The 20,942-nt window shown below is 39.7% G+C and overlaps 1 protein-coding gene across 1 annotated transcript in view; it reads right to left on the reverse strand.

The window, feature by feature from the left end:
- The window catches only part of CNTN5 (contactin 5), a 923,854-nt gene that overhangs the window by 213,281 nt on the left and 689,631 nt on the right, over positions 1–20,942 (reverse strand). Inside the window, exons 13-14 of the mRNA XM_006027993.1 lie at positions 20,173–20,302; positions 17,542–17,692 (exon numbers count right to left, since the gene is read on the reverse strand). Coding sequence (XP_006028055.1) covers positions 17,542–17,692; positions 20,173–20,302 — 281 coding nt within the window. The remainder of the gene's footprint in view (positions 1–17,541; positions 17,693–20,172; positions 20,303–20,942) is intronic.

Raw genomic sequence — 20,942 nt, forward strand, 5'->3', positions numbered from 1 at the left:
GGTGCTTGACTGGTGTTGTGTTTGAGAGCTTGGAAAGGTGGTGGATGGGGCCTTGAGGGAGGACTTGCAGCTTTCGGAGGGGTTCTTGGCTTAGTGTATCTCTGAGCCCTAGCTTGGAGGTCATAACCTTGCTAGCTAGGCATTGGGAGTGCAGGTGATGCTGACTGATGGCCCCTGCATCCCAGCCGTTGATCAGGATGGCAAGGGCACTGTGCTGTGCACTATGCGTATGTATTGCAATCAGCAGCACACCCAGACATTCGATGGCTAGCCAGCCAGGCCTATTCAAGGGTTAATGATTTCATTCAAGACCTGCCCACCATACCCTGGCCATGATCCCATGTGACCTACCCTCCCAATGCAGCAAGCTCAGCCTCTGGACCCTATCCTGCCCCGCTCTGGCCCCCAGGCTTGTTCCCCCCAACCTTCCCCATCCTCCACTCCTAGACCTGTCCCTGCTCTGAGACCTGTCTGGCCGGCCTCCACAACACCTGGAGCAGCTGTCGGAAGATTTAAATTAGCTGCAGGCAACTGTGGCTCATTGAAACTGATGAGGCTGCCTACTGGCTCCGAGCACAGGGCACTGCTGAATCCCAGTCATGTCTGGGGCCAACCATGGCTCTCCCGTGCTCCCTGCAGTGGAGAAGGGAGTGGGGGTCTGGCAGTGACTTCCTGCCTGGACAGATTCAGTGCTCATGGGGGTAAGGTGTCTCCAGCAGCCTTTCCCAGACTAGGTGGCTGGGGGAGAAAAGCCCCCAATCTTCGGCTCTCCCCAGCTTATCAAGCCTCAGGGGGTGGGGTTGAACAGTGACTGCCTTGAGGGATGGGCTTGCCACTGGTGAGAAAAGGTGCCCCCGCTGACTGAGAGCAGGGGGGAAAGGGAAAAGCTGCAGCTGGTCACATGTAGACACCTGCACATACTACATCACTGTAGCACATTGCTACAGTGATATAGTATCATGCGTAGATGTGCCATCTCCTAAGCTAAGTACAGACACAAAACCCAAGGCTGACAATCTTCACAAATTAGTCTAAGCTGCATAGCCTGAACCAATAAGTTTAGATACAAAGATGGCACATCTACATGAGATACTATGTCACTGTAGCAATGCGCTATGGTGATGTAGTGTCTACGGGTGTCTACATATGACCAGCAGCCACTTTGCTGTAGTGACATGGTCCCCGGTATAGTGCGCTGCTACAGCGAAGTAGCTGCTAAAAATAACCGTGCGCCATGTGTACGGCACAGTATGGGGTGTTATCACACTGTGATTCAGTACTTCCAAAAGGAAGTACTAAATCATGGCGCAGTAACAACGTCACCAAAGAAACACATTTAGACATGCCCAGAAGGTATAAGGAAGCAAAACCAGAATCAGGAAAATGTTTGTTGGATATTAGTTCACAACACAGAAAGAGGGGGTGAAGGATAAAATAAAGAGAAGACTAAAAATAAATATCCTTGAAAATGTTTTATTCACCCAAAGCAATCACTAAGGGGTGGGGGGGTTCACAGCATACCGAAAAAGGGGGTGATTTCTACTGAATCAGGATGAGGAGAGCAGAGAACCTTTGTGCTAGGATGACTCCAAGAGCGTTGTGAAAATAAAGGGGATTTTGGATGCTACATCAAGCACCTAACAGCCTAAAAAAGCACATTTTTCCTGTTACTGTGTTACCTGACTTACACCATCATCCTGTATGGCACCATATCATCACTTCCAACACTTTCAGACAATGTGATGAAGCAGTTTTACACAGTGTGCCCTGCAGCAAGCAGACCTGAAAATAACTTTCCTCATAGATCTTATAGAAATTTTGACTGGAATCTGTACATTTTTAATTTTTTAGGGATGTTTTAATAAGGCTTAGCATAGTTAATATACTGATACCATGATATATTGTAGATCTCATATTTTTCAGCTTTAGGTTGATTAGTTTCACTGTGAACTTGCCACAGAGATAAGAGCCATTCCTGTAAGCTCACTGCAAAAAACTATTGACCTTTATGTTAATAGACAGCACTCTGAAGGACAGATAATAAAAAAGGCATCGTATCATGCTGAGTTTTAAGCGTTGGGTGAAGTGAAGCAGGAATTGTTTGGCTCAGTTTTACCTAATATTTTTATTAATAATCTGGGAGAAAACAATACATTAATGACATTCATAGCTGATAACAAACTGTAAATATTTTGATTTTATAAATGAATTTTCCCCTTTTGCTTTTTTTGTTCTAAATAATAATAAAAAGCCTCCAATCAACATTAACCTGAGTACTATGGCAGACCGTTATGTATGAGGGGTTTTTTTTAATTTAGGATTTTTTTCTCTGCAGCATTTCTATCCTCATCTATCATTTGTTGTACCAGCAGTAGCAAAAGAACTGTCTAACAAGGAGCTTTGAAAGGGCCATAGAGATACAGAATTGAAATCCCAAAGGTATGAAAACCAGTAGAAATTTTACCATTGATTACAATGGATCCAGGACTTCATCCACAATTCCTGCAATTTTCACAGACATAACTACAATGTGTGAAACACCACGAGCCTAGAATAATAGTTTTTATTTGCAATGGCTTAAATAACTAGATTAGATCCAAGTTAATAGGAAATGTACTTTTCCTCTGCCATACTGAAGGGAACCATTCAATCAAAATTTTCGGAACATGAAAAATTAGACAAAAGAAGGGCAGGAGACTTCTATCCTTATAGCAGTGTCTGTAAGCAATACAACTAATAATCAGTCAAAACAAACTTAAGATATTCCTGGTTCTGTCAAATCAATAAAATAAATAAGCAAAAGAAAAAAAATCTTGTCCTTTGCAATAATAGAGATTGCCATTGACTCACACCAAGAATAGGAATATTTTGGGGTGCTCATGATATGTCATAAATATATATTTTCCTGAATTAGATTTGCTAACATAGGGTGCATCCACATGTGATGCTATATCACCGTTGCAATGCACTATGGTGATGTAGTGTCCGTGGGTGTCTACATGTGACTAGCAGCTACTTAGCCATAGTGACATGGCCGCCGGTATAGCGTGCCTCTATGGCAAAGTAGCTACTAAAAATATACATGCACCATGCATACGACACAGTACGGGCTGTTATTGCACCATGATTTAGTACTTCTAAAGGGAAGTACTAAATCTAAGCACAGAAACAATGGCATCTTAGCGACACGTGTAGATGCACCCATGGCGTTTGATATCTATTGATAGCTAATGTTAAGCTGTTTTCAGTCGTATCATTTTTATGTTTGCATAGACTACAGTATTTGATGTCAATGTACTTTTGTATTTTATAAGTATCTCATATAATCCAGTCAAATGATTTCTGATTAGCCATCAGGATAAAAGCTATTCTTACCTAAGAGAAACAGTGTCTGGCCACCTTAGGAAGAAAAATCATTGAGAATTCACATCTCTGAGACATCTGCATTTTGTTCAGACAAATGATTTGGTGCTTATATGACCCCAAACTCATCTTCAAACAGACAACAGTCATTTATATTGTAAAGGAAAAAGGTGTTAATTGGAGAAAAGTCTAATCAAAACCTTTCTGGAGAGAAGTGAAGAACTGTAATTCACCCATTATTATGGATTAATAATTTCGTTGTCTACAAAGATATAAATAGTATCTAGTTATAATTGGATCAGGAAGCATGCCTGACCCAATCAGATATATGTCTGGCATGAAGATATCTGGCACAAGAATTCAGTAGAACTGCACAGAGGTGCAGGTAAGAATGGGTATTTAAGAGCTGCTCTGGGAGTAATTTGGGATCTAAAGATCCATGGTCTTGGAGGGCATAGGGCCTTATTGCATGGGATGCCTCTGACTGCTGGCCCCAGCCCTGGTGCTACACAGGTGCTAGTTCAAGACTCCCCAGAACCTCAAAGCAATCTTGAACATGCATTATCTCCATGAAGCAGTCTGACAATAACTGAATATATGTTATTTAGTACCATGTGGAGTTACACCTCCTGCAAAAAGTTGTAACTTTGCTATAATACAATGCACTTAGCATGTGTTTTACTTCTTGAACTTATGGATGTTCATGTTTAAGTGTAGACAGAATATCCTAAGTATAACATGAGACATGGCCCTTGGTCCCCTACTTGGCAAAGTCTGGGCAGTATAAGCAGACAGGCTGCTTGCAGGAACTTTGGCTGATTAGAACCAGCAACTGCTTTATAGTCAGTAGAGCAACCGAGGGTAAGATCACATTATAGTTCTTATAGCATTTTTGTTTACTTTGTTTTACAACTCTGTCTGTCTTCAATATACAGTTACTAATTTTTCTGATTTCTCTTGTTTCTGTAATAAGTCTTTTTGCTGTTATCTGAGGTACGTGTAATTTCAGAGCATTTTGGTAAACCCAGGCTAGTCACTATATGATTGAAGACCTATACCTTCTTGCACAAGCTGGACAAAGGTGTGATTTTTTTCAGTTGGCAAAATATCTTTGTACTAGCACTGGCAAGGCCTGGGTGAGATAGGTGGAACTGAGGTACCTTGAATCAAGAAGTTGGCCCCTTTGCACATATCAGCTTGTTCTCACTGATCAAACAGCAGAGGTTGTTGTAGAGGTTTGGCACTGAAGGATACTCCCCGCTTGTGTCCCAGTGATCTAAGTTTTGTCTTATAATAAAAGTTGGCACATGCCTTTCACAAAGAAATGTAACACTGAGGCTAACTGTGCCCCTTTAAAAATGAAGCGAATTAATGCTTGGGAAAGGTGCTTGGCTGACAGTTTATACAAGTACTAAATAAATGTGCAGTAACCTGAGTTACTGTATAGTAGTGCCGGTGTATGCTTTTTTGGTGATGCTACTGCACAGTAGCCTAACACTACTGCACAGTATCATCATATCACAGTTTTTGTCACACAATCCTACTGCACAGTAGTATTGGGCTACTGCTCAGTCAGTGTCTTGTGTAGACATGGTCAGTGTATGGCACAGAGGGTGCGAAATTTATAACAACTCTAGTCCAAATCCAGTTCAGTAATTCTAGATCTAGAATCAACCTCATCTCAAAGGAAAATAAAAGTCCAGAAATTCCTGATGCAGTAGGTGATGCTCCACTGAAGGGGACACAACACCACATTGCATTTATGTCAAACCAAGAAAGAATGGCCTCCAGCAGAGTTTTCTCTATTGGAAATTGAGTTTGGTGGCGCATATATTGAACTCTCATGTATATACAAAATGTTATATAAGCTCCAAGCTGGGTGTGCACACTTAGTGCTAGGGTATGAGAAGACTCATGTGGTTATGGGCACTTGAGCAAACATTAAGTCAGAAACAACAGAAACAAGGAGGTGAGGGACTTACCCAAGATCAAATAAGTATAGCATAGATGAAAAAAAAAAAGGGCTTTTGCTTTCTCTCCTAAGGCACTCTGTATCTCTTCTGAAATGAATCTAATGACTATCCTCCAAACTGTCTGTAAATGAAGAACTTTAGCATTGCCTAACATTTTTTCAAAACATGCAGTGAATGTCAGAGATGAGGAGTTAACTACAAATATTGTTACTTCTGTCAACACCTTTGAGAGCAGCTATCTAGAATGAAATCCAACAAGAGCTGTGAGATCAGGACCGAAAGGGACTGCCAGCCAGAGAAGATGGAGTTAATTGCTTCAACTACTATTCTATATTCCCTTTTTTTTGTTTTGTGTCTGTCTGTTGTATGTGCCCTGGAATTAACTGTTGCAAGAGTGGCAAATGGCTTGAACAAATAGGAATTAAACTAAAAAAATGTGGATGGATTTCACATTTATTTTTTAATTCTCCCTTAACAAGTAAGATTTTGCCATCACAATAAGAATTAAGAGCACAGACCAAATCACTATGGCTAGGGACAGAAGTTATACATAAACCGGTTTAAGTAATCAGAAACTTGTTTAAACTTGTAACAGAACATAAGCTCAGTGCACATAAACCAGTTTCAAAATGACTGAAATTGGTGTAAGATAAATTTGGCTGAATGTAGTATTAGACTTAACTGATTTGGGTCAAACCTGTTTATGAAACTTCTGTCCTAGACTCCTTCCTAGTTTAAGTTAAATCACAGTCCCCCAGCATCCCAGCATGCTTTCTAGCCCTAGGCTGGGCTGTGGCACCTGTTCCAGAGAGAAAGGCTGGTCCCCTCCCTCTGCTCCCTAGCTAGAGCAGTGAGGGCTGGCAGACAAGTGTGTGTGTGTGGGGGGAGGAGGGGGGGAGCAAGCCCAGCTGGGGGATACAGCCCAGTCTATGGGCGGAATGCCCCCACTTCCCCAGGCAAACCCTGGCGGGTGTCTGTGTCCAGGGAGCTGGGTTAAACATCCCTCCATCCACTCAACTTTACTGTAGGCTGCAACTGTGGACTGCAAATCCCAGAGGCACATGGAAGCAGGAAGAGGAAGTGATAAGCAACCTTGCAGCATCCTGCTGCTGTAATCTGGACTGCAAATCCCAGAGACCTCAGGGGCAGCAGGAAGAGGAAGTGAACATACAGGCAGAAAGTCATGCTTTAGTACCCCCCAGCTTCTGGCCTAAGCCACTGCAGATATGAGGCTGCATATCCTGAACCAAAGGTAAATGTCTGTTCACTTCTGTTTCAATTTATTCTGTGCAGTTTAGACTAATCTGCACAGACTGAATCAATTCTGGCTTGGGCTTTTTGACTGTCTGTACCTAACCTCTATGATCAAAATTTTTATCCGATATAACGAAACCATGAAACACAAGAGTGTTGCTCTGGAACAAAGATATCTTTCTAGCTAAGAGATGATTTTGCTGCTTGTTTTTATGGCATAATCAAGGTTATCAATGTTTTGCTTCTTTAATTTATAACCAGATCTCTAATTTACATTCTAAGTCTGCCAGAGCTAAATTAGACCACGATTTATGCAAAAAGTGAAAAGTGTTGAACTCTCCCAGGAAGATAAGAATTTCTGTCATGAAATGTCTTTTCTAAATGTCCTCAGCAACTTTTCTCTTCACTATTTTATGATCTTTAAAGTGTCACTTGGGGGTACGGGGATCAGTTGGTAGCATGTAGTTAGATGCTTGAATTCCCAGGAACTTAAGATGTAGTTTCTATTAAGGACAAATTAAGCTGAAAGTCATAGTCAGGGGGGCCTTAAGCAAAGAAAAGCCTTTAAGTAACTAATGACTTGTTTAAGTTCTGCCTATGTGGTGCACACACAAGAGCCTGGGTAACCATTTATAGCAACTGCAGGAAATGAACCATAGTTAGAAACAGAATTTATGAACTGTTAGCTCAACTGGTAATTAGCTTGAGAAGCAGAGGCTGAATCTGGAGGTATAATACAGCACTACAAATCGAGTGCCTTGTGATAATTGGCAGCTTAGAATCATTGAGTTCTGCAGCTTTATCTTCTCTGGGGAGATGTAGCATTGTTTTTGCTTCTATCCAATAACTGAGGAAAAAAACTGGACTCAGGAAACAAACAGGGAAATTTAGCTGATGGAAAAGTAAGGTTAAGCAGTGACCATGGAGGCACTGTAGTATATGTGTAAAGGCAGACACTTACCATATGGATGAATGGAATATTTTAAAAAAGAATGGACAAGTGCATTGTCGTCAAATACATTTATAAAAATACATATTTGGGTATGCTTTATATCAGAATCAAAATTACAATTCATGGTAATTACTTATTGACTTCTAAAACCAAAACAGCTTGCTGAATTTTCTCCAATTTTTGAGATAGATTTACAAAAAACCTGTAAATGTACAGATACATTTACAAAAAACCTGGCAATTTTCAGTATAAATTAGCATGGCATGCCAAAGACACAAGGGGTCGAACCTCCTTGTAGCATATGTCAGTTGCACCTATAACAGTGAGGAAGCTGTCAGTGTGTGTGTGTGTGTGTGTGTGTGTGTGTGTGTGTGTGTGTACACACACATACATACATACATAATCTATCTGTAATACATATGTGTGCATATATGTATATATGTGTATGTTTATATGTATAGTATACAGCTTTTTTAAATATAACGTATCACATAAAATGGCAAAAACATTGTTTAAATTGAATTACTTAGGGTATAAATAGACATTGCCAAATGAAGCACTTCAGCCATCCTGGGACTGGGTGAAACATATGTCCCCTTGTTGTCCCCCAAGGTTGAGCCACTGCCACTCCTGGGCTTGGCTGGGCCCTGATCCTGCTGGATGACACTCAGGGTGTGGATCTGCAAATGGAGAACCCCAGGTTTTCCCACTAGCAGAGAAGCACCTGGGGAATTCTTGGGGGTACCTCTGCAATTGAGAAAACCAAAGGTTTCTCTGTTTGCAAAGAAACTATGAGTAGGGGCACTAGGTAGCATGATACACAATCAGGAAATCTCCTGCTGTGGAATTTCCAAAGTATGCCTCTGAAAATGGGGAAAGCTAGGCAGGCAGTCTGGGGCCTTCAAGGGCCCAATCCTGCATGGTTCAGGAATGGGGATTTCGTTATCCAAATGGGAATCTGAATTGAAATTTCCAAGGCATGTAGGTTTGGGCCCTGAAAGCCCTGGGAGGGCCTGCCCTGGGTGGCTGGACAGCATCTGTGCTTTCCCACCTTAAAGCAAACAGATATCTTCCATAAAATAGTAGACAAATCCAAACCAACTATGTTGCAGCCACAAATTTTGAAGCCATCTGTTTGCTTGGCTTTTGTGCCATAATAAATATTTTTATGGTGGCACAAAGGCAACATCTGTTTCCTAGGAAATCAGATCTTTCCTTTCCTTTCCAAAATTGAGTTATAAACCTTTTAAAATAAGCACTTACAATGGAAATGGAAACATTGACAGATCCTTAAATACAGTAGATGAAGAGCAAGGCTGTAATAAGAACCTGTCAACACTAAAAATGAATGAAGCAGAAACTCCAAATGAGTATAAAAGCCTGTCCATTTGTGACTTTTTGAATAAGCCTATTTTTAGATTTAAGTGCAAAGTGTGCTTCAACTAATTGGATAACAAAAGCAGACTTTGACTAAAATCAGGGTGTATAGGATCTCTGCTTTTGTTGTTAAATGGTTTTAGCTTCAGATTGAAACTATTATTAAGAACAGTTGATGTGTAGTCAACAAAATAGTTATAATCTCCTTGAATCTTGCTAGAGGATGTTGCAATCCTACACAACTATGTAGTAATTTTTATTATACCACATCTTTCTCTCCTTTTCCCTCTTTCCCGCACCTTTCTCTCACACACATATGTACATACCCAATGTTAGAAGAATAGCAATGTTACAAAGTGATGCAGAATTACAGATTACATCTGCCTCTCCAACCTTAACTTGGCCCTTTTGTGAACATACACTCTGACACAGCCTTTACTCAATCACTTATTATTTTTGCGGTAGGATCCCTGTCTCATTTAGTGTGTTTCTTTAATGAAAACAATTGTTGTATTCTCATGGTTCAATGTATGGCCCTACTTTTATTTACTTTATGCAATTCAAAATCTGATATGAGTACAAAATAATGAATTTCTTCATGGATTTTTATAAAGCACATCATCATCTGAGGGCTGCTCCAACCCTGGCAACATGCTGCAGAGGGGCTGGCTGGGGCACGAGGGTGTTCCAATGTGGGGCTAGCTCACAGGCAGAACCCACATTGAAGCACCCTCGTGCCCCATCCAGCCCCATCATTGTCTACAAGTGCATTGCTTCAGAGTAAAAAGCCCCACCACAAGCTAGAATTTTTATTTACAAGTACCAACAGATGGTGGAGTTAATTAGATTCCTGCAGCCTAATAGCCCTGCATTTGTAGATACTAAGCTGTTTACTGAGTAGCTAGTTAGGCAACTCCGAAGTACATGTGTTGTTTAGATGTACCCAGTGTTTTTCCCATTTGGCTCCTTATGCTACTCTTTATCTAGCTAGTCCCAGCCTCCACCCTCCATTCTGCCGCAGGAATCCTTATCAGATCTGTCTCCCTTTCCTGTGCATGTTATTACAAACATGCAAAAAAGTTTTATACCAGTATAATAGACTAGTGTTTAACATTACCTCCCCTCCTGCTATGTTGCAACAGGCAATGGATCAAGTGTTACAAGGCACTAGCTCAAAGCTTTTTATGATGGCCTGGTCTTAACTAAAAAATAGGACACCTTATTAAGGGATGTACTAGATGTCAACAGGTACAGAATATGCTCAAACTGTCACTGTTGCACCCCTAGGAATGGCCATCCATTTCCTGGCAATAGCTCCACATTGATTTTGTAGAACCATCCATCTATTAGTAGTGCTTTATGTGGGCCACAATCTCAGGTCAAGGTTGGATTTATTCAAACCAGACTTGCAAAAACACGTTAGAAATTACCAGCTAAGCCAGGCAATGACAAGGGGAATAGATACTCCTAGGCAAAAGAGTATTGACACATGATTAGAGTATTGGCAGGTGATAACCAAGGACTTCATTAAGGGAGGCTTGCAGTTGTGAGTGGATGGCTAAGTCCTTTGTCGCATGAAGTGTAAGCAGTGCCTAAAACTGTTTAGCACCATCATGACTAATTATAAGATACAGGAGTGAAAGTCAAACAGAGTAAAGAAGCAGCAGTTAAAGTGTCACCACTTGCTGAGCCACTGGCTTTGCAACCTACCATGACAACCAGTAACATGTCACCAGAAAGTAACAATGCTGAACTGCCAGGGTCTAACAACAGCGGGTAACCTACATCTGATGATGAGATGCCTGAATCCGACATGGGTGAAGAAAGGCCACTGCATTAGGACTGTGTTTAATGGAATGGTAGCTACTGCCTAGGAAAGAAATGTAAACATGACCCTGAAATAGTAGTTGAAGCACTGCATCCTCAGGCAAGAGATCCAGGAGGTGACTGATGTTACCCAGAAAGGAAATGCAAACCATCTGAGAGGCATGCAGTCTGTGCATTATGTCTGTCACTGTCATTTCAAAAGAGGGGGACAAGATGTGAGATATGCAAATGTTCACATGAGAGTCTAAAATTACTTTTTGGTTGAATCTGTTAATGGCAGTGAAGGTATACCTTTATGTTCTCAATATATTCCATGCTTCCCAACCTTGCAGCACTCTGCCACACTTGAGATTGGAGTAATTTTTTTTCAGGACACCCTTAATCAAATATAACAGTAGCAGTTAGGGGAAACATTGTGAATGCTGTGGTACTTTGAACCTTATTTTTTTTTAAGTTATTAATTTCTTTCACAAGCCACATAACATTATTCTAGAGGTAACATTTAGATATTGTGCCCTCCATTTTTATTTGGAAATTTCTTGATACTGTGATTGTCAAAGGAAAAAACCCACAAATCCAGCTGTAGAAAGAGGGCTGAAGAAGTCTCCATTATTAATTATTCATCCTCAAAAGTAAAAGAAATAAACCCAAAACCAAACAGAGCAAATTTTTCCTAATAAAACCACTGTTTCCCTAAGTTATCTGCTTGGTGGCGAAAAATTGCCGTTTTCTATATCTTAAGGAGCTGATTAAGTAATAATAGAGACTTAATAGCATTTTTTGCACTGCTAGAGTGCTTCTGAATTATTTTAACTATAATTAATTGCCATGTAAAGGAAATAATGAACTAGAGTGAAAATCCAATATGAATTTAATGAGAAGAATATTTTGGATGTAAGAGCGAGAACAAAAACAGATGAACAAAGACTTATGACACTTTTTAATACCTATGATTCCCCAAGCATATCAGTTTAAACATCAGCTGTAGTCACTACCGCAAGAATAAATCTAGAGGAGAAAGGTAGGTGACCTTAAAAAAGTGATGAAACAGAGATTACAGTACATAGAGAAATGACTTACTAAAATTTGTGAAGTCATAAATCATTAGAAAACACCTTTGGTTTACAGAAGGTTGCACAAAAGGTTTTTAAAGCATTTATAAATAACATTTGGCCAAAATCTAATCTCTGACTTTAATGGAGTTACTCATGATTTATTCTGATATAACTGACAGCAGATTCAAGGCCATTATACTGTGTATTTCAAACTGTACTGGATGCTTGAAAAGTTTGACAAAACATCTGTTTTACTCTTTTCTGCAGCTTTACAAACTAGAACCAATCTACTTTTAACTAGAAATAGGCACCAAACTGGATCACCAGTTGCAGCAATCTAGATGTCTCCATGAATTATACCTTCAGGTTAGAAAAAAGTTTTGTGTGAGACTTATCTTACAAATGAGAAAAGACCCATGTTATGTATCATATTAAAATGTGTCAGAAATCTCAGAATAGTGGTTTTGCAAGAGATCACAATTTATGATCCCACATCTTGCAAGAAGAGGTCATAAGAATCAATGCCTTGGTTTCAAACCTTAGAACCTAAGTTCTAGCCAACATTTGTTTCAAATCTAAAGACCAAACTTCAATTTTAAGCCTCAGGTGCATTTACCCCCCAAATATGTTTACAAAGTTATTTTGAATTAAAGCCTAACTGTATACATTAATAGTTGGAATACAAAGAACTATGAATAATACTTTGTAACAATCCTGTCATATACCATCATGCAATCTGAGCAAGTCCATCAGCATATTATGGGAACCTCTTTTAGCTGATTCTCAGATAATTAATAGAAGCATTTAGGATGAATACTTATCTCTGTACTTACATGGCACTCATCATCACTGTATTCAAGTGACTTCCAATAATTTAAAAATAGAAATATATTTATAACATTCTCTTTCTTTCTTCCTTTTCAGCCTCTTGGAGAAATAGCTTGATCTGTTCATTTTTATTTTGAAAGTGCTAAAACCTTATTGAGGGAAAGGCAAATCAAAGATTAGTTTTGCATTTATTTCTGATGGAAGTGCATTTAGTGATCATGACACTTGCTGTGGGCAACCATGATCACAGAAGAATAGGTTATCAGTCACGGTTCATTTGTGAACACCACATGCCCACAAGTGAGCATATATTAGTACAAGTAATCTTAATAAATGGAAATCTTTAGGAAATCCCAAACAGTACGAAGTACAGTTGTTTTTTTGCTTAGTAGGGTAACTGTGAGTCCAACACCTTGCACTTTAACAAACTGGTGGTTATTGACATAAAGAACCCTCTGATTTCACTTTATATGAGCTGGAATACCAGCACTGCTGAAACATTGAGTTGGATTCTGTATTCACTTGAAACCCATTTGAAGATAAAGCAAAAGGGCTATTTTGCAAAGCAAATAGCTCCTGTATATTTTACCATTCCTGAACTCTGAATGTGTCATGCTACATTCCACATACAGTGAGTTCCAGATAAGCCATTGCCAGCTAAATTCTGAATGCAGAGATTACTCTGGCCAGATATGAGATGGATAGGAATTAATGCAAAATTTTGGCCAGTTGCAGATGAAAATGAGTAATTTTGCCACCACAGGATGCCTCCAGATGAGTGCACGTGTGTTTCGTGGTACCTCAAAGCTCTTTCAGGTGCCACAAACCGTACATGGTGCACATGCACCTGTTCACTGGGCTAATTTGCAACGTGGCACCAAAATCTGACACTGGGGCATCCTGGTGTCAAAAAAAAACAAAACAAAAAAAAATTGCTAAAAAAAGTTGTGAGAGACATATGGCAGCAGTGTGTGCTGCCAGAAATGGAGCCTGGCTGGCCAGAACAATGCTCTGAATACTGGACAGACTCGAGTGGCCAGATCAGCGCTGCTGCTGCCCCGGGAGCCCCTTGAGACCCCAAGTAAGGCTGCTGGATCCAGCATAGATGCTGCCCATCTTCTCCCACCCTACCCGGGACAATTTGCCCCACACCAAACCCCACGTTCAGAGGCATGCTCAGTGGCAAAAAGCAGGGGCACAAATTTGAGCTGCTGCTATTTTGGCATGGAAAACATATGCCCCTGCATGTGGGGATGTGCTTACAGTTTTTTGAGTATCTGATAGTATGGAGGAATCCAAAATGAAGCAATGTAGCCTGGAAGTGGTGAGCAGATGTCAGCAGAAATAATGTGGCAAGATGTCAAATCAATATTAATTTTCTCAAAGAAAACTGTGACGCTGGTCAGCTGCTGTTTACTTAGTGATTTCTTTGAGATACATTTATCAATCCCTAGTCATTTACTGTTCTATAAAAAGGAGTTAATCATGAGATTTCACTGAGATGGTTAGCAGTAGCTGATGAACAGTTGAGAGCAATCAGCAAAATAAGGGAATTCTTCCCCCTTTTAAAAAAAGTATATGGTAGGAATTTCTCTTGTATAAGTTTCCAGAAAAGTTGCACAAAGCACAGGAAAGATGGTCCCTGTCCCCATAAAGGTATTTCTTTTCCAACATATCAGTTATTCATGTGATGTCCTTCTTTTCTCTTCTTCAAACAGACTACCTATATTGTTTTAGGAATACTGTGTACAAAGTCAGAGGTGAGTTCCTTTGAAACTGATTTTGCTTCTAGTTGTAAACAAAATGGACAGGAATAACTAAATGGACTTTGTGTAAAAATTGACTGAGAGTTAAACTGAACAGAAACCAAATCTTTCTAAAGCTAGAAAACATTCAATCAGCTCCTTTTATCTTCATGTCACTTCACGTCCCCTTCCAGGCACAATCAAAACCAAGATGTATAAATAAGAAAAACACAGTTCTTACTATATTCTCACCTAGAACCAACAGACACCAAATAAAAACTCTCAATGTCTTGTCCTAGTTAGATTTTTCCACCAGAGCTAGATTAGGGTTAAGTACAGATGTTCAAAAAGCCTGAGGCAGAAATGATGTGGTTTTCTGTATGCAACCTAGGTTAGATTGGTAGCGAACAGTATACACATTTGCCCTTTGGCAAGGGGGGCACACAGGCTTCCTGCACTGGATGAGGCCTGCAGGTTGGGGGCACTGTAGCTGTGAGCCACATAAGTCTTGCAGTACCCCAGGTGCCTATGGCCCAGATATCTGCTGTCTGTGGTGGAGCTGTGGAGGTCATAGGGTTGCCTCCATCCAGGCCTGGTCCTGATGGGTCTGTCTCCCTGCCCACCAGAGGCGAGTCACCACGCTGGCTTCTGCTCAGAGAGGGGTCCATGTTGGGCTCTGGGTGGAAGGGTACCTGGCTATCGCCACTGACTGGGAGACAGAGTCAGGCTCTGTGGGGTTGTGCCCAAGTACAGATGTGGTCCCTGGCTGGGTGTGCAGGAGCCAGGGTCAGGCTCTGTGGGACTGTGCCTGAGTGTGGGCTCAATGTCAGGTGTGTGTGTACACACCGTGGGGTGCTTTGTGATGAGGTGCAGAGGTCCCAAGGTACCAGGGCTTGTGCAGGGGACACAGAGGTCTCCCTTCCTCCCCAACTGCCTCTCTGTGACTGACAGATGGCCGAAGGCAGGGCTGAGGAGAAGGTCTGTGCTAGCTTGGCTCTGGGAGAACTTGGGGACTGGGTCTGCTGGGTGTTTGGCCATAGCAGTACAGGTCGAGTTCTAGCACACCTCCCTGTGAGGGTGGGTTGCAGGGGGCCACGTAAGAGGGTGGCATGCCAGAGGACAGCGATTTAACTTGAAATTAGAGGGGTCTGGTAAAGAAGTTCGATTCACTGGCTTAACCTAAATCAATTAGATTTGAGTATACTTCAAACCAGGTCTATCTTAGACTGGGTTCCACCAATTTTAGGCCAGTCTATGTGTGCTGACCTTGTGTATACTTACAGGTTTTGACTGATTTCCAAAGACTTGCACTGGTTTATATGTAATGTCTGTACCTGGCCTAAGTTAGAGAAAACATCAGATAAGCATCCATACTTAATAAATTCCCTCAATTCAGTCATGAATAATATGCAGGCCTACATTAGGTAGGCCAGTGGGTACAATCTTTATTTTTGTGATGCTATTAAAATTTACAGATTGAATCTGTTGCTTGTTTCTCCCCCCTCCCCTTCCCCCCCCCCCACTTTCCCCTCACATTTCCTCTGACTTATTAACACATTTTTCTCTAACCGGTTCCATTACACTAACAGTAGTAATTGGCCTGGTTTTTCTCTCAGTCGCAGCGGTATAAATCACTTCTACTGAAGTCAGAGGGCATAATCTGGCTACAGTTATATCATGGAAAGTATGCCTCACAACTATATTGCAAGGGCGAAGGGAAGAGGTCTCCAACATTTTCAGAAATCTCAAATCACTAAGTATGTCTTGATACATCCTAAAAAGCTACATATTGCATTTTCAAAACATCTTGCTACTGTGCTATTATTAACAAGATACTGATACCGACTTTAATAAAAGGCATCACACATACAGACAAGCACACACACAAAATGCCAGTTGTCAGGACACACACACACACACACACACACACACACACACTTAATTAACATGGTCTGAACAAACACTATAACCTAGTAAAACAAAATTCCAAGCCAAACAAAAATCTCTTTTGAGTTGATTGCAGTAGCAGTTCAACAACAAATAGCATTGAGAGAGCAATTCTAGTAGTATCTTCTACAATCAACACTTTCACTGGTGTTGATCATCTATTACAACATGCCTATATCTATGATCTCATATTTTCAAAATCTACTATTCTGAAGTTATATCAATTAATTAATAATATTGCCTTATCCCTCCCAAAGGAACCCACATCCTACAAAATGTTCCCCCTTTTCTTTTTCAGAACAAAACAAACAGCATGGGATTATGTTGCCACAAAGATAAGATAAAGCAACATTCACTTAAGCAAAATGGCGATAATAGTTAACTAGGACAGATAAATTGTACAGCTTTCATCATTATTATATAAAAGTACAAAAAAGTTCTTGCTTTTACCTGTCAGTCTAATACCATACAAGTCAATTTAAATGGTCCATTCATAAATTTTTACCAGAAAGATTATTGTGTATTTTTAAATTCCATGTCAAGGCTGGCAAAACCGCTCTAATGCGCAGAAGAGCTATCTTGTGTAATGCAATTACAGTTGCCGTTTGACCTGCAGCTGCTTCAACTACATTTAAAGTATAAAGCCAGACAGAATTTACTTAACCAAACACAGTCTGCTAAGCAGATGTGCCACTGTGGACAGACGTGATGTACTGTACACTTGAATCTTGTAATGTGACGGTATTGCTATTCTGTGCAATGCTTTCCAAGGCACCCTTAGGCAGGCTTCCATTGCTAACAAGCTGATAACCTTCACTTAGATCTTCTATTAGAAGTGTATTAAATAAATAAATGTGATGGTCTTATGTCACCACTACAGTAAGTTCAGCCTACAAACTTTACATCTTCTGAGCCACAAGATGTATAACACCTCTACATCATAAATGCAGCAGCTCTATGATTAAAGCAGGGGATAGAAAAAACAACCCAAAAACAAAAACAAAAAAACCCACCTTATTTTCATTTTTTAAACTACCAGAGTTTTGATCTTAGCATGTATATAATGTCTTAGAACATTGCTACTGTTAAGTTAATCAGCTCATCTAGTACCTCTGCTGCACACAGATGCATATGCTCACCTATCACCTGTTGTACTTTCTATATGAAACCACTGTATTGAAATGTAAATGCAGTAATAGTTTACTGAACATGCTTCTGACCTCTTATTCTCCCTTACTGCTTTGTCTCCTTTCTTCCAGGTGATAGTTGGTTTTGGAGAGGCTTGTGGTTTGCACTCAATGACAACTTCTTGGCCCCTGGTAACAATTATTGTTTTCTTCATTTGATTTAGTGGAAAAGTGGGAGCTGAAGCTGTTAAAAAGAAAAGTGTTAGTTTTAGAAAAAACAATCAGAGCCTTCTAGATCAATAAACCCTAACAGAGAGTTTATCATCCATTTTCATTTATTTTGGTTTGGAAATTACTGTATTAAAGAGCATATGACATTTGTACAGAAGCACCATTAAAACATCATCCAAATCTAGATAGAATAAACTAGAATTTAATCAATATATCAAATAGTAAGAAATCACTCTTATCAACACTGTCAGGTTATATTACTTGTGATATCCTGAGGTGCTTGAGAAAATCTACAATGAAATTAACTGTTTTTAGAGACAATGGCCCAAACTCTCAGGCTTTCTTAAATTCCACAGTCCCTCATATCTGTTAATTCTTGACTTGCCTATTTGTTTCCTTATAGTATCTCAAAAGCCAGGTATTTAAAATTGAGAATTTAATAGGAAGGATTAAAATATTTAAGACTTCATTCATTTTCAAAGTGTCTACAGTTTAGACTAGAAAAAAATCAAGTCAATTGTTTATGCCATACTGGGACCGAACCAAAATCAAATCTTTTCTGAGACTCAAAAAGTCTGACTGACTCTTTTAAAGTTATTTTTCTATCATGTACCTCATATGGTTTGATACTAAGCAGGGTCATGGAAGCAGAATGGTTGGAAAAGCCTGAGAGAATATTTATGATCCGTCGTGAATAAAAACTAATACAAATACCCTGAATCAGCTTATTTTCATGGATCACCAAACCTAAAACGACTTACCCACATGCATGATTCCAATGACTTCACTGAAACTTCTCATAGGACTAAGGGTCTGCAGGAACAATAGTGGATTTACTTGAATCCAAGATACGTTTCTCCCCTCTCCCCCATTTAACCTAGGGAAAAACGGCCATCATCTTGGATTCAAACATAAGGTGGCAGGGAGCCGTGGTTACTACAGTTCCAACTCCAGCCTTGAACTAGGGCCCTACGATAATTAGATTTTATATCTGTAAACAATGACAAATTTATACAATTTCGATGTATAAAATCTATTTATGGGGCAGTCACCTTAAATTTAGAGTCATCTTGGATTAAGGTAAATCTGGTACTTTAAGTTTCTAACCTATAGTTTGGTAGTGTAAGAGGGATGTTGTAGCTGTGGTGGTCCAGAAATTATGCAAGAGGCAAGGGCTTCCTAACAGATATCACCCTAAGAAACCCTTGCCTAACCCATATTTTGAAATGTACAGTGTTTGTATAACCAATGACCTCTTATCATACACAGATAACTTTACAAGTGAACCCTACATCTATTTAGGGCTTTTTTTTTTTTGGAAGTATTAGGAACCAAGTGAACTTTGGCTACATATTTCAACCAAAACCTTAACATTCTTTCATCCCTAATAGCCCTGTGGGGGGATTTAAAAACAGCCTTCAACCACATGAAGGGTAGTTACAAAGAGGATGGAGCTACACTGTTCTCAGTGGTGGCAGACAACAGCACAAGGAGCAATGGTCTCAAGTTGCAGCAAGGGAAGTTTAAATTTGATATTAGGAAAAACTGTCTCATTAGGAAGATAGTAAAGGACTGGAAAAGGTTACTCAGAGGGACTGTAGAATCTCCATCTTTAGAGGTTTCTAAGACCCAGTTAGACAAAACCTTGGCTGGGATGGTCCTGCCTTGAGCAGGGGGTTGGACTAGATGACCTCCTGAGGTGCCTTCCAACTCTAACTGTCTATGATTCTATGATATCACCATGTTTCTGTTCAATGCTAGAAGTGTAGTACTGATAAAAGTGTCAAGGGCCTATTATCTTGACAGTTTGTTTTATTTTGTATCTTGTAAGTATGTAATATCACCCATACATATTTCCTAATAAACTCTAATTTGGGCATTATAACTTAAAATAGGAAAGTACTAATGCTTGTGCCTTCATGAGGTGACTTTAAAGGGACTGCTAATATGTTGCAAACTAATCACATCATTAAGGGCATTTCTAAAAGAGAATGGGATACAACGGTGCAGAAAAACAGATTTTAATAGTGTAATCCATGAAATGTGAGATTTCTTTTTCTTGTCTTGAAATATTCTCATGTTCTTCATAGTAAGAGGTTTTTGTTCTTAGGACTGGTTTTTTTGGAAAGAAAAGAGGATTTTTCTGTGCTTTTGAACAGACCATTATCATTTCCCTCATAGATATTGTCCCAGATACAGGATTTGGCCTTGAGTAAGAAAAATTCACAAAGCATAACTAAATGAGTAGCTTCAAAAAGAAAACACCGTGTTAGCAAAAGTACTCTTGAACTCCTAGGTAACCAAGGAGCCATTTACACATAAATAAAAGAAAGGGAAAAGAAAAACTCAGCCAAATTTAATTATATCATTTTTATCCACTTCTGCTAAGGTTGGAGAGATGGGATCTCTTTCTTTCTCATGACAGATCATAGAGCCATGTAATTATCAAAGAGAAAATAGAGAACAATTCTATTCTGTTCAGACATTACTCACCCAAAATCTTCAACTCAGCACTGGCATAAATGGTTCCATATTTATTTTCTGCTAAGCATTGGTACATTCCAGCATCTGAGAGATTCACACTGTGGATCATCAGTACACCATTAACCATCTCAACCCTGCTCTGTAATGGAATAAAAAAATAATTCTACAAAAGAAAACAAATGAGGTGGATTTTCTGGGTTGTTAGCTTTACACAAAGAAATAAAACATAAATGTGGTTAAAGTATAATTTAGCGACTTATGAGAGTGAATTTTGGGGGGTTTACTATCCATGCCAAATGCAACATATTTTGGAGTCTGAAAAATATCACAAAATATAGATTTTCCTCTGGATTACTTTATTTGATTGTAAATAATATATCCTCCAGCATGGCTTTATTTGCTTATATTTAACTGCACTTATTTGCCCTTTATAAATTGTTCAGCAAAGATGACTCTGCAAACTTGAAATAGCGTGCAAGTGTTCCAGGCAAGGAACCAAGGTTCAAGTAGAGGCTGAAGTATTTTGGGGTGGGCTCAATCTAATTCAGAATGAATCTTTGTTTACATACCAAAGCACATACAGCCTAACATTATTAGTTCTCATACATAATCTCATTGGCATCGATAGCACTATTTTCATTCAGAGCTACTCATGTGGTAAAGGGTGGAAGGATCAAGTTGTCTTTGTCAATAATGGCAACTTATCATCTCAAAAGGCCTATTAATAGAAAATAATTGCTGCAGGTCAGAAGTGAATTGCTGCTGACAGCTGTGTAGGG

Source organism: Alligator sinensis, unplaced genomic scaffold (genome assembly GCF_000455745.1).
Source record: "Alligator sinensis unplaced genomic scaffold, ASM45574v1 scaffold18_2, whole genome shotgun sequence".
Taxonomy (NCBI): domain Eukaryota; kingdom Metazoa; phylum Chordata; order Crocodylia; family Alligatoridae; genus Alligator; species Alligator sinensis.